General features: G+C 45.6%; 1 protein-coding gene across 3 annotated transcripts in view; it reads left to right on the top strand.

Annotated features, from left to right (window-relative positions):
- LOC137420737 (GON-4-like protein) overlaps window positions 1-13,041 on the top strand; it is a 177,833-nt gene that overhangs the window by 78,839 nt on the left and 85,953 nt on the right. For all 3 annotated transcript variants that reach the window (XM_078772346.1, XM_078772347.1, XM_068106068.2), the window contains one exon: window positions 10,720-10,760. In XM_078772346.1, the coding sequence (XP_078628472.1) occupies window positions 10,720-10,760 (41 nt within the window). The remainder of the gene's footprint in view (window positions 1-10,719; window positions 10,761-13,041) is intronic.

The raw sequence follows: 13,041 nt of genomic DNA on the forward strand, positions 1-13,041 counted from the left end.
TATCTTACGTGTGTGTACCTTTTGCGTGTCTCTCGGGAGATTATTATCGGTGTTAATCTTTCATACCTGTAAAAAATAGTCGAATATTTCGTGCCACGCGGCCTAGTTGTTGAAGCTTCCGACCTTGAGACTTGGCTTCCAAAGCGGTTATTTTTTCATTCGTGTGTTTGTCAAATTTCAACTCGTTATTTTATCGTCCATGCGTTATTGTTTGTTTATACAGACTTGGCATTTAATATGGAATTTTTTTTTCTTTCTTGACTTGGGTTTACTTTCTTAACTCAGTATATCAATCTGGTGAGTTTCTTTTACACTTTGGTGATTTATTTGTTAAAAGATCCATGTCACTGATTGTCTGTCGCAGCAAGAAGTCAACAACAGGATTATATCACAGATGGCGTGGCAAAATGTACAGGCAGGTGCATTTGATGATTGGCTTCACAGTCGGGTATACAAGGGTTGTTGCGTTCTGTATTAGTGGAAAACAATTGCTGCACGTCTCTAAAAGTTATTGCCGCTTCCTCTGGAGATGGTCCATCAACTCGACAATGCTGTTTGTCATGGAGTGGTGGCTTTATGAAATTACGGCATGAAACAGTGTGCTATTGCTCGGCGGTATGGCATCACTCAAGGTCACGTGTCAAAGATCCTGAAACGAAATGCTCAGAGGGGTGTCCCTACTCCAATACCGAGGCCAGGACGTCCCCGCAGAACCACAAGCAGGATGTTCGCCAGCTGCACCGGTTAGTCTGCAATGGCCGTACCAAGTCAGCTAATCGGCTTAGGGCTGAGTGGCAGCAACTGACAAATGTGCCTGTATCCAGAAGGCGAGTCAACCAACGACTGGTTCAAGCAGGCTATCGTGCCAGGCGTCCCCCGAGAAAGCCACGCCTGACCAGACAACACCGCCAGTGCCGATTGCAGTGGGCCAGAGAGCACTGTCAATGGCAGCCAGGACACTGGAATCACGTGATCTTCAGTGACGAGTCTAGATTTCTGGTCTGTCGTCAAGATGGCCGTGTCCAAGTGCGCAGACAAGTGCATGAAGCCTACAACAAAGATTGTATAGTGCCAAGAGTCCAAGCTGGAGGTGGTGGGGTGACCGTTTGGGCTGCTTTTCATGCAAGGGGCAAAACTGACCTGGTTGTTCTGAATGGAAACCTGAACCAGTTCAAGTACAGGGCCATTCTGGAAGAAACACAACATTGCTTCCATTTGCTCGTGCAGCCTTTCGAGGAAACTTTGTCTTCCAAGATGACAATGCACGGCCTCATCGTGCTCGCATGATCCAACACTTTCTTGCTGACCGTGGTGTAGAGCATATGGAGTGGCCTGCTATGTCCCCGGATATGAATCCGATAGAGAACTTGTGGGCAGAATTAACGCGTCAAATCGACCACTTGGACCAGCAGCCGACCTCTGTGCGTGAATTGCAACAGGCTATTGTCACTGCATGGCAAGCGATTCCTGTCCAAACCTTGGCAAATCTCGTGGACAGCATGCCTCAACGTGTACGTGCTCTCCTGAATGCTCGTGGGGGTTACACGAAGTACTGAACTGTAATTTTACTGTCCGTAATCCCAGTCGTAATTTAACTTTTGTTTTTGTTAAAAAATTTTTTGGCTGATGTGCAAAATAAAGAGATACTTCTGGAAAATGTACAGAAGTTTAACCCAGTACTGTCCATGAATTGAGTTCGATATCAGTTTACATCACTTTCAAGGATCAATTTATTTGTTTTGAAATGTCAAATGTGGTTTTTGTTTCTTTTAAAGGTCACATTAACAAAATCTATAATAATTTCAACATAATTCCAATGAACTTTTGGTTCTAAGACATCTTGAAAAGTAAGTTCACCCCCACAAAAAAAATATTCCATATTAAATGCCAAGTCTGTAGTTAGTTTTGGTTTGAATTTCCTGTAACTTGTAATTAAATAATCGTGTTCTGCTCCGCGTGTGTGGCCTTGTACCGCCGTCGGTGTTTGTTAACCTAAGTCCCCTACATCGTGTTTTGCTTGGCTCTTAGTTTTTTCCCTTCTACCCCGAACATAATACTCTTTGTCTCACGTTTTAAGTCCCCCCCACCCCCAAAAAAAACAAACAACAAAAAAAACAAAAAAAAACATTTATTTTCCTTTCTCCAGGTGTGCTGTTGTCTCATCCTGTACTTTCTGTTCAGGTGTGCTGTTCGCCCCGCCCCCATTATCTCCTTGCCATCCACCTTTTGCCCTGTTCACGTGACTCGTGGTGGTCCCTCTCGGCTCTCCCCCCGTTGGTATTTGTGCATATAAGATTGTTCACGGTTCTGTTTAAATATTATTTAAATATGTTTAAACTTTCCCCTTCAGTGTTTTATTCAGTGGTATATTACAACACACTGTTTTTCTTCCTATTTAAAAGGCTTTTTTCAATTTCCTCTCCAACTCATTCCACGTCAAAAAAAAGAAATTCAATCTCTTATACGTCTCACTCACGACATGGTCTAAATTCACATTCATTCCACCCCTCCTCCATCATTCTGAATCAGATTGCGAACTTGAAAATCACAACAAACCCAATTTGTTATCAATGTTCGTCTTTCATTAATCAGCCACTTTCTAAACTCCCCTCTTGCCCCTCCTCTCCAAATCCCCCCCCCCTTGCACCTACACTCCTAAACTCCCCCCTTGCCCCTCCACTCCTAAACTCCCCCCGTGCCCTTCCCCTCCTAAACTCCCCCCTTGCCCCTCCCCTCCAAATCCCCCCCCTTGCCCCTGCACTCCGAAACTCCCCCCTTGCCCCTCCACTCCTAAACACCCCCCTTGCCCCTCCCCTCCTAAACTACCCCCTCACTCCTCCCCTTCAAAACTCCCCCCCAACCCCTCCCATTCAAATCTCCCCCCATACCATTCCTCTCCAATTCTTCCTTCCCCCCTCCTCCTCAAAGCTGCCTCCTCCCCACTTCGTCTCCATTCTATCTCATACGTCCACTCCTCCCCCCCCCCCCCCCCCAACCTTCAACTTTCCTCTGCCCCTCCTCAAACGACCCCTCACTGTGCCTCATCCCTTCACCATCAAACCTTTCATCCTCCTCATCCTTCCCTTTCTTGGAACTCTTCTGCAATCTCTGACACATGATCAACTGCTCTCCCTACCTCCCCCTCTCATCCTTCATCTTATCCTACTCTTCCACTCCCCTGTCCTGTACCCGATGCTCCCCCTCTCTCTTCATTAACGGTATGGACCTCAAACATCCGGGGCCTTCGCTCAAACCTGACTGATCTCTCCATACAGGTTGCTTCTGACAATCCAGACTTGATCTGCTTAACAGAGACTTTCCTCCTTCAAGATGTCTCTGATTCCTTAATATCTCTTCCTGGTTACTCCCTCCTCAGGTATGATAGACCTGAGCCTCGTCCTGGTGGTGGGGTGGCTATCTTTATCAAAAACTCTCTTCCTCACTCTCCTTGCACTACCCTCTCTCCTCCTCACCCCTAGGAGTACCTCTGGCTACGGCTTCCTCTCCGCTCCCACCTTTTGTTCATATGTGTTCTGTACCGTGCTCCAAACAGTGATGACTCCATTTACATTTCACTGTCTGACAACATGGACCAACTTCTATCCACTCATCTCAACTCTCTCTTCCTCATATGTGGTGACTTCAACTGTCATCATACCAGCTGGGTTCCTCTCTCACCAGGCATGGCACCTCAGCAAAGGACTTCTGTGACTCACTGGGATTGACACAATCTGTCAATTTCCCGACCCGGATTTCAGCCAATGGAGTATCCTCTCTTCTAGACTTGGTTATGACAAACTTTCTTGCTAATGTCTGCTGCACTTCTTCTGCTCCAATCGGTTCTTCTGATCATGTGCTTGTCAAAGTGGACATCTCTCTGGCCATTTTCAGAGAGCCTCCTCAGCGTCGACGAGCCTGGCATTTCACTCAGGCCGACTGGGACGGTCTTCAAGCAGCCATCAATCGTCTGGATTGGTCTCCCATCTCCACTGCCTCTGACATCAATTCTTCCTGGGAATTCTTCCAAAGCAAACTGCTCTCTCTCATGCACAGATTTATCCCATCTCGTCTTCAGTTGTCTTACCCTTCCTCCCATCCATGGTACACTGAATCTTGTGGTGAGGCAGTTGCCCTGAAACAACTTGCCTTTGCCTCTTGGAAGGCTAAACCAATTGAAGGCAATCTCAGTTCCTTCCACCAAGCTCGGAATAAGTGTGTGTCTACCCTCAGGAGTGCCAGGAAGCACTATCTCTCCACACTCAAGAATGAACTCTCAAACCTGTCTCCTTCCTCAAAATCCTGGTGGTGTCTGGTCAAATCCGTTTCTGGTGTTTGTTCCCCCTCCATCCCCCCCCTTACCTCAAATCGCCACACAGTTGACATCGCACGTGACAAAGCCGAATGCCTCAACTCTGTGTTTGCCTCAAAATCTTTAGTCCCAAATCCATCTCTCTCCCACCTTTCCCAGTCGAACCCAACTGCTCCTGGACTCTGTGTCCTTCTCTCCTGACAAGGTGGAGGAGTTTTTGTCTAACCTCGACTCTGATTCTGCAACTGGACCAGACGGCATCAGCCCACGGGTCCTAAAATCCTGGTTTGCCATTCTATCTCACCCTCTCTCTGTTCTTTTCTCTGTTCCTCCCTCTTGGCCCTCAGAGTTAGCTTCATCGCGGGAGATTCCAATGATTCTGAAAGCTTTGGTTTCAACAGCGTGAAGCCGAGCTAGGTGTGAGGCAGGAGCACCGGCCCAGAGGGGGAACAGTATTCCATTGAGCTGCGGATGAAAGCCTTGTATGTGGTGAGGAGCTCAGGTGTGCCAAGGAAGGACTTCGCACGACGGAGGAAGCCCAGTCGGCGACTGGCTTTGGAGGCCAGATTTGAAATGTGGTTTTCCCAGGAAAGATCATGGCAGATAGTGAGACCCAAAAGCTTGAGTGACAGAACTTCTTGGAGAGGATTATTCCTGAAAGTGGATGGGATGGGAGGGTTGTCCATTCGGTCTTTTCAGAGAGACATCGTAAGAGTGTGAGATTTGTCAGGATTGAAAGACATGTTCCACTTGTTTGACCAGTCTGTGATTTTGTCCAGGTCTGCATCGAGTGAGGACGCTGCAGACTGCCGATCTGAGGGACTAGGAATGGAGCAGCAGAGAGTGGAGTCATCAGCAAAGAGGTAGAGAGGACTTTCAGGAAAGTCAGAGAGATCATTGATGAAGACCAGAAAAAGCACAGGGCCCAGAACACTGCCTTGGGGAACTACAGCCTGAACAGGAAGAGGATATGCGAGAAACCCATTCAGGGCCACACGTTGACTACGACTAGAGAGGAAGTCCGCCAGCCATGTGTGGAGATTTTCATGCATTCCAAAGGAGGAGAGTTTGGTGAGCAGAGCGGGGTGCCAGACCGTATCGAAGGCACGTGATAAGTCAAGGGAGACAGCTCTAATTTCCTGTTTGGCATTGAGGACCTCCATCCATTGTTGAGACAGCAGAAGCAGCATGCCGAGAGTAGAGTGACCTGGTCTGAAACCAAATTGATGATCAGAGATCAAGCCATTGAAGAAGAGGAAAGATTTCATATCCAAAGCAATGATGGATTCCATGACTTTGCTGATAATTGGGAGAAGGCTGATTGGTCTGTAGTTGCTAGGATCTGTTTTTGCACATTTTTGTGTAAAGCGGTGTGCATCAGGGGTCGGTACAAAAGTCCACTACTATTTGTAGCTGTGATGGAGGTGCTGGCTCAGAACATAAAGGAGGGTTTACCTTGGGAGTTGTTGAATGCAGATTATCTGGTGTTGATTGCGGAAAGTATGGATGGACTGAAGGAAAAGATGAACAGGTGGAAGGAATGAATGTATGGAGACAAAAGGTCTGAAGGTGAATATAGGAAAGACGAAGGTGATGGCAAGTGGTAAAGCATGTGGTGAGGTGGAAAGAACTGGGAAGTGGCCATGTGCTGTGTGCAGGAAGGGTGTCGGAGTGAACTGCATTCAATATACAATGTGCGCTGAGTGTGTTCATCAAAAATGTAGCGGTCTGAGAGGGCCATTAACCAGTGTGGCAGCTACATTCAAATGTAAGGTGTGCACAGAGGGAGCTGCAGATGGAGGAAATGTTGAGTTGGATCTTGGAGACGGTGTGAACCTGGAAGGTGTGAAAACATTTTGCTACCTCGGAGACATGCTGAATGGAGAAGGTGGATCAGACTCGGCAACGGTTGCTCGAGTGAGATGTGCATGGAAGAAGTTTCGGGAACTGATTGGCATGCTGATGAGGAGGGGAGTGTCGTTGAAGCTGAAGGGAAAGGTGTATGCTGCATGTGTGAGAAGTGTTATGATTTATGGGAGCGAGACATGGGTCATGAATGTAGAGCAGCAACGAAGGCTGGAAAGGGTGGAAATGCGAATGGTTCGGTGGATGTGCGGAGTATCGTTGAGAGAGAGGAAGACAAATGATGAATTGCGAAAGATGATGGGAATAGAGCCTGTGATTGATGCTGTGAAGAGGAACAGGTTGAGATGGTTTGGTCATGTGTTGAGGAAGGATGAAAGTGACTGGTTGAGAAGAGTGATGGAAATGAATGTAGAAGGAAGTGGAGGATGGGGAAGACCAAGAAAGACTTGGCTAAAGATGGTGGAAGAAGAAATGCGGGGCTAACAAGGAGAGATGCAGAAAATAGGGCAATATGGAGAAGATTGTCATGGGGACCGCAAGGCTAACCCCCGCTCCAGCATGGAAAATGGCCTTAAAATGCATGTTGTGTTGTGTTGTGTTTGTGTAAAGCGGTGATGTTGGCTGATTTCCAAGCAGATGGCAGATGACCTTGAGTAAAAGAGGGAGTGAAAGAGCGGAAGAACAGGATTTTAGGACCCGTGGACTGATGCCGTCAGGTCCAGTTGCAGAATCAGAGTCGAGGGTTGACAAAAACTTCTCCACCTTGTCAGGAGAGAAGGACACAGAGTCCAGGAGCAGTTGGGTTCGACTGGGTAAGGTGGGTACAGCGAGGGATGGGTTTGGGACACAAGATTTAGAGGCAAACACAGAGTTGAGGCATTCAGCTTTTTCACATGCAGAGTCAGCTGTGTAGCTATTTGAGGTAAGGGAGGGGGTGGAGGGGGAACAAACACCAGAAACAGATTTGACCAGACGCCACCAGGATTTGGAAGAGGGAGACAGATAAGAGAGTTCGGTCTTGAGAACGGAGAGATATTGTTTCCTGGCTCTCCTGAGGGTGGACACACTTGTTTCGGGCTTTGTGAAAGGAAATTAGATTTCCTTCCGTTGGATTTGCTTTCTCGGAAACGAAGGCAAGTTGTTTCTGGGCAACAGCCTCACCACAAGATTCCGTGTACCATGGACGGGAGGAAGGGTATGACAACTGAAGACGAGATGGGATAAATCTTTGCATGAGAGAGAGCAATTTACTTTGGAAGAATTCCCAGGATGAGTTGATGTCAGAGGCGGTAGAGATGGGAGACCAGTCCAGATGATTTATGGCTGCTTGAAGACCGTGCCAGTTGGCCTGAGTGAAATGCCAGACTCGTCGACGCTGAGGAGGCTCTCTGAGAATGGTCAGAGAGATGTCCACTTTAACAAGCACATGATCAGATGAGCCGATTGGGTCAGAAGATGAGCAGCAGACATTTGCAGGGAAGTTAGTCATAACCAAGTCCAGAAGAGAAGATGCTCCGTTGACTGAGATCCGGGTCGGGAAATTGACAGATTGTGTCAGTCCCAGTGAGTCGCAGAAGTCCTTTGCTGAGGAGCCATGGCTGGTGAGAGAGGTACCCACACCCAGCCAACTGGCATGGTGACAATTGAAATCACCACATATGAGGAAGAGAGAGTTGAGATGAGTAGATAGAAGTTGGTCAATATTATCAGACAGCGAGATATAGATTGAGTCATCAGTGTTTGGTGGACGGTACAACACACATATGAACAAGAGGTGGGAGCGAAGGGGAAGCCGTAGCCAGAGGTATTCCTGAGGGTGATGTGGAGAGAGGGCAGTGCAGGGCGAGTGAGGAAGAGAGTTTTTGATAAAGATAGCAACCCCACTTCCAGGACGAGGCTCAGGTCTATCATACTGGAGGAGGGAGTAACCCAGCAGAGATACTAAGGAATCAGAGACATCATGAAGGAGGAAGGTTTCTGTTGAGCAGATCACGTCTGGTTTGTCTGGAGCAACCTGTATGGAGACATCAGTCAAGTTTGAGCGAAGGCCCCGGATGTTTGAGGTCCATACCGTTAATGAAGAGGAAGGGGGAGCATCGGATACAGAACAGGGGGTGGGAGGGGTTGGGTAAGATGTGGAAGAGGAGGAAGAGGTCGGGAGAGCTGTTGAAGGTGTGTCAGAGATTTCAGAATAGCTCGGAGAAAGGGAAGGATGGGGCGGACAAAAGGTTTGATTGTGATTGGGTGACTGGGTGAGGGACAGTGAGGTGTTATTTGAGGAGGGGGAAGAGCGAGGCAGAAGGTTGGGGGAGATGGAGGTGAGAGTTGGAATGGGGAAGAAGTGTGGAGGACGCTTTGAGGAGGAGGGGTGAGAGGGGGGAAATGGAGAAGAAATGAGGGTGTGGAGATTTGAAGGGGAGGGGTGAGGGGGGAGTTTATGAGGGGAGGGGATAGGGGGAGTTTATGAGGGGAGGGGATAGGGGGGAGTTTAGGAGGGAATGGACAAGGGGGGGAATTGAAAGGGATGGGAGATGGGGGAGACTTGGAGGGGAGGGGAGGGGTGAGGGGGGAGTCTAGGAGGGGAGGGGTGAGGGGGAGTCTCGGAGGGGAGGGGTGTGGGGGGAGTTTAGGGGAGAAAGGGGAAAGGGGGGCGATTTTAAAGGGATGGGTGATAGGGAAGATTTGGAGGGGGGAGGGCCAAGGGGGAAGATTTGAAAGGGATGGGTGATGGGGAAGATTTGGAGCGGAGGGGGAAGATTTGAAAGAGATGGGTGATGGGGAAGATTTGGAGGGGAGGGGCAAGGGGGGAGATTTGGAGGGGAGGGGTGATGGGGAAATTTTGAAGGGGAGGGGTGATGGGGAAGATTTGGATGGGAGGGGTGAGATTGGATTTTGGAAAGTACGATTAGTGGGAAACGAACATTTTTTGCAAGATGAGTTTCTTGTGACCGAGTCAAAAATACGTTTCAGGACGCTGGAGGGTGGGGGGTGGAGTGCAGGTGAGTTTAGGGAATGTAGGAAAGAGGAACTGCAAGAGATGGAATTTTTTTTTGGAATGAATAGATTTGGTGAGCAAGTCGAAAGCACCCTTTTAAAAAAGAAGAAGAAGAAAAAAGTGTTATAATATACGACAGAATACAGTACTTCAGGGGAAAGTTTAAACATTTTAAAATTTAACAGTGAAAACTATCTGGGGAAATGGGGGTGAAACACGTGGTCGAAGAACGAACGAACGAATAAGATCAACGAATAAACGAATAGAACAGAGAAGGAAATGTTTTTTTTTTTTTTGTTTTTTTTGAGTTGAGATTTTTAACAAGGAAGTATGGGGTGAAAAGACTGGGAAAAACTGAGGGAACGAAAGTAATTGGAGCACAATCGACGGATCGCTGAGAGAAAAACAAAGCCTCAAGGTAGGACACGGTACAAGGCCTCAAAAGATGCGGCACGAATTATCCGACGATTTTCTATACAGGTATGAAAGAATAACACCGAGAATCCTCCTCAGGACACACCACAGGCACACACACCGAAAGATAAATACAGTTTCGACAAAAACACAATTGTGAACAATTACTTAACTTCGAAAGCGTGAGAGCGTGGACAGCTTCGAAAAGACGTGACCTCGCCGACAAAGATCTTGCGAGATCTCCGATAGAAACATTCTCAATAGAAACATTCCCAAATCTCCACAATACCCACGTGGTTGGAGGTGCTTTTTTTGTCTTGTCTATTTTTCCTTCCTTTTATGTTGAAGTTTGCATTTGACATTGGTTACTTATAAAAACAATCATTAATGTCATGGAAATCTTCTTCATGGCCTAAAAAAAATTTTTTTGGTGCCTATGCCGAAAAAGTTGCCGGAGGCATGTTTTCGTCTTCTCTGCTTGGCTGTCTGTCCGTTCGTGCATCTGCCAGTCCATGATAGATTGCCGGCACCGCGATAACAAGTCAAACTTGATGGAAGTATGTATAATGCAAAGATTAGATTATGGGGTCAAAGGTCAAAAATCAGTGGTCCAGTTAGGTAAAAATTCTGTTACTGCACTAACTTGTGAACCAGTGATGGGATTTTGACCAAACTTGGTATAAGTATATGGTATATTATGATGCAAAGATGAACTGATTAGATTATAGGGTCAAAGGTCAGAGGTCATGTAGGGTAAAAATGTGATACTTGAGAACAGCTGAAGGGATAAAAATCAAACTTGTTATGGATAAACTTACTTCCTTCTTACTGTGTTGCCTTTGACTCACAAAACAATTGTAAATTGAGCTGCTGTTTCCCTCCCTTGGTCAGTTGTAGTTTGGTGTGTTGTGTTTTAATCTGATTGGAATAGGATGTGATGCACATTGGAGGAGCAGAATACATTATCCCTTGTTTTTGTTGCATTTACTTTTTCTCAAATTGAAAATGGCTTATATTAAATTGATACCATCTGTATGCTGTTTAAGCTGCTTGTGCCCACTGATAACCCCACCCCCTTCATCAACTTTTAAATATCTGACCATTTAAAATTTTCATCTTCCCCTTTTACTTACAGAAAAGGAAGTTAATGGACTGATGGAAGAGCTTTTTGAGGCGGTAAGCTTTTTGGCTTTAATGCCATATAATTTATTAGGTTTACTCTCCATGAAATGGAGAGTAACGTATTATTACTGCTAGAGTTTTTCTTATTATTATTCTTCCGCCCTATTTTGCACCTCTGAAAACTTCATAATTAATGTTCTCAGCAACCGCTGGTCGGATTGACAGGAAATTTTCAGCAAATGATCGTCTCGGCTACTAGAATTTTTTAGTGCTAATTATGACGTCATAGGTCACGTGGTGTGGGCGCCATCTTGTAAAACAAATTCAACTTTTCCCCTCTGTATCTCCGAAACGGCTCAATGGAAAAATTTGAGGAATGGCTCATTCTAAAGGACTCTTCAATGGGAACAAAAGACGTGTATCGAGTATATTAAAAATGCTAACGTGAAGAGGTTAAAATTCGTCAAACAAAAAATTTTCTCCCCTGAAAATGGGATTTTTTTTCCCAGATGCTTAGTTAAAAAACACTCAGATTGCAAAAATTTTCGAAGTCATACGTCACATGGTTCGGCCGCCATCTTGTTTTTCGTGAAAAAACACAAAAACCCCTTTTTCTCCGCAACGGCTGAACGGATCGAGCCCAAACTTGGCATGCATATTCACATACCCATGACGAACAAAAAAGTCAGTGAGCACGATGTCATCCGACACATTGTTTCAGAGTTATGACGTTTTAAAGCTCAAACTAGAAATGGTATCCCCTCCATAATTTGTGGAGATATCGAGTGGAAACTTTACACAAATGTTCCTCATGGGGGGATGTTTCAATGTTACTTGAGACGTTTTGATAAGTCACATGGTTTGGCCGCAATAAATAATGGAAGTTAAATTTTAAAAAGCTTGTAACTCTTGAACCACTGCATGGCTCGACTTGAATTTTTAAGGCAATGTAGCTCTCATCAAGCGGAACAAGTCTGCAAAATTTCAAGATGATTGGATGTACGGTCTCGAAGCTATAAGTCTTTATTGTTGAAAGAAGAAGAAACGCACCATTTTGTCCTTCCAGGCCACGTCTCCCAGTGCAATTGCCATTTTAAGTTTTAATTTCCTTTAAAAAACATTTTCTCAGCAATAATAGGGCCGATTGAGATAAAATTTTCACCGTAGGAGGGACTCGGTCTGTAGAATATTTTAATGGTAATTATGACGTCGCAGGTCACGTGGTTCGGCCGCCATATTGTTTTTCGTGAAAACACGAAAACCCCTTTTTCTCTGCAACGGCTGAACAGATCGAGGCCAAACGTTGCAAGCAGAATCGCATACCCATGACGAACAAAAAAGTCAGTGAGCATGACGTCATGCGTCACATGGTTTCAGAGTTATGACGTTTTTAAGCATGAACCTTTAAAACCTAGCTCCTCCCTCATTTTTGATCCAATCGAGGAGAAGCTTTACAGATCTGTTCAGCATGTCAGTCTACTAAAATGTCATTTTAGAATTTGCGATAGGTCACGTGGTTTGGCAGATATCGTTAATTAAACGAAAATATATTTTTTTTTAATGGATATCTCTTGAATAGCTTTATTGATCGACGTGAAACTTCATACTCTAATAGAAGTCATGAAGAGTAACAAGTGTGCAATATTTCAAGATGATTGGATGTACGGTCTGAAAACTAGAAGTTGTTATTGCCTGAAGAAGAAGAACCACAACACTTTTTTTTGACCAGGCCATGTGACATAACCACCTCACGAGCTAAGGGTAGCTCGAAATTAAATTGTCTTTGGATTTTGGCAGTCGCTAGAGGGTGTTAACATTCGAATGCAACAAATCTGGGCAAATTGTGATGAAGTTTCGTAAAACTACACGATATTGTCATTTACATTGGAAAATAACATTGTAAAACTCTCCGCCGCCTCGGCTTATTTCTCGCTCTGAAGTTCATCCTGTCTTCAATTTTAAGGAGAAAGAGAGGTATCTGCAAGCAATGGTGACCTTTATTTGGTGGAAATCCGATGACAAATGACGAAGTTATTTAAAATCTAACATTTTAAATGGATCGCATTTCCAAAGTGAATTCTTCCTCAGGTAAAATATCCATGCGTTGCAGGCAGATCTTGCGGCATCAATTTTGCTCCGATTTCAAATCGGATTTCGATTGTCGTATTGCCTCGGATGAGTTAACTAAATACCACAACAAATTTGGTGACAATCATGAAAAATTTGACCAAGTTTGATCGGCGGGATACTTCGTTTTTCCGCTGACATACGGCACGGGCCACGGATGACGTCATGCCACGGCATGACGTTCTTCCATGGATGGCAGATATCGTTA

Source organism: Myxine glutinosa, chromosome 2 (assembly GCF_964187855.1).
Source record: "Myxine glutinosa chromosome 2, kmMyxGlut1.1, whole genome shotgun sequence".
Taxonomy (NCBI): Eukaryota; Metazoa; Chordata; class Myxini; order Myxiniformes; family Myxinidae; genus Myxine; species Myxine glutinosa.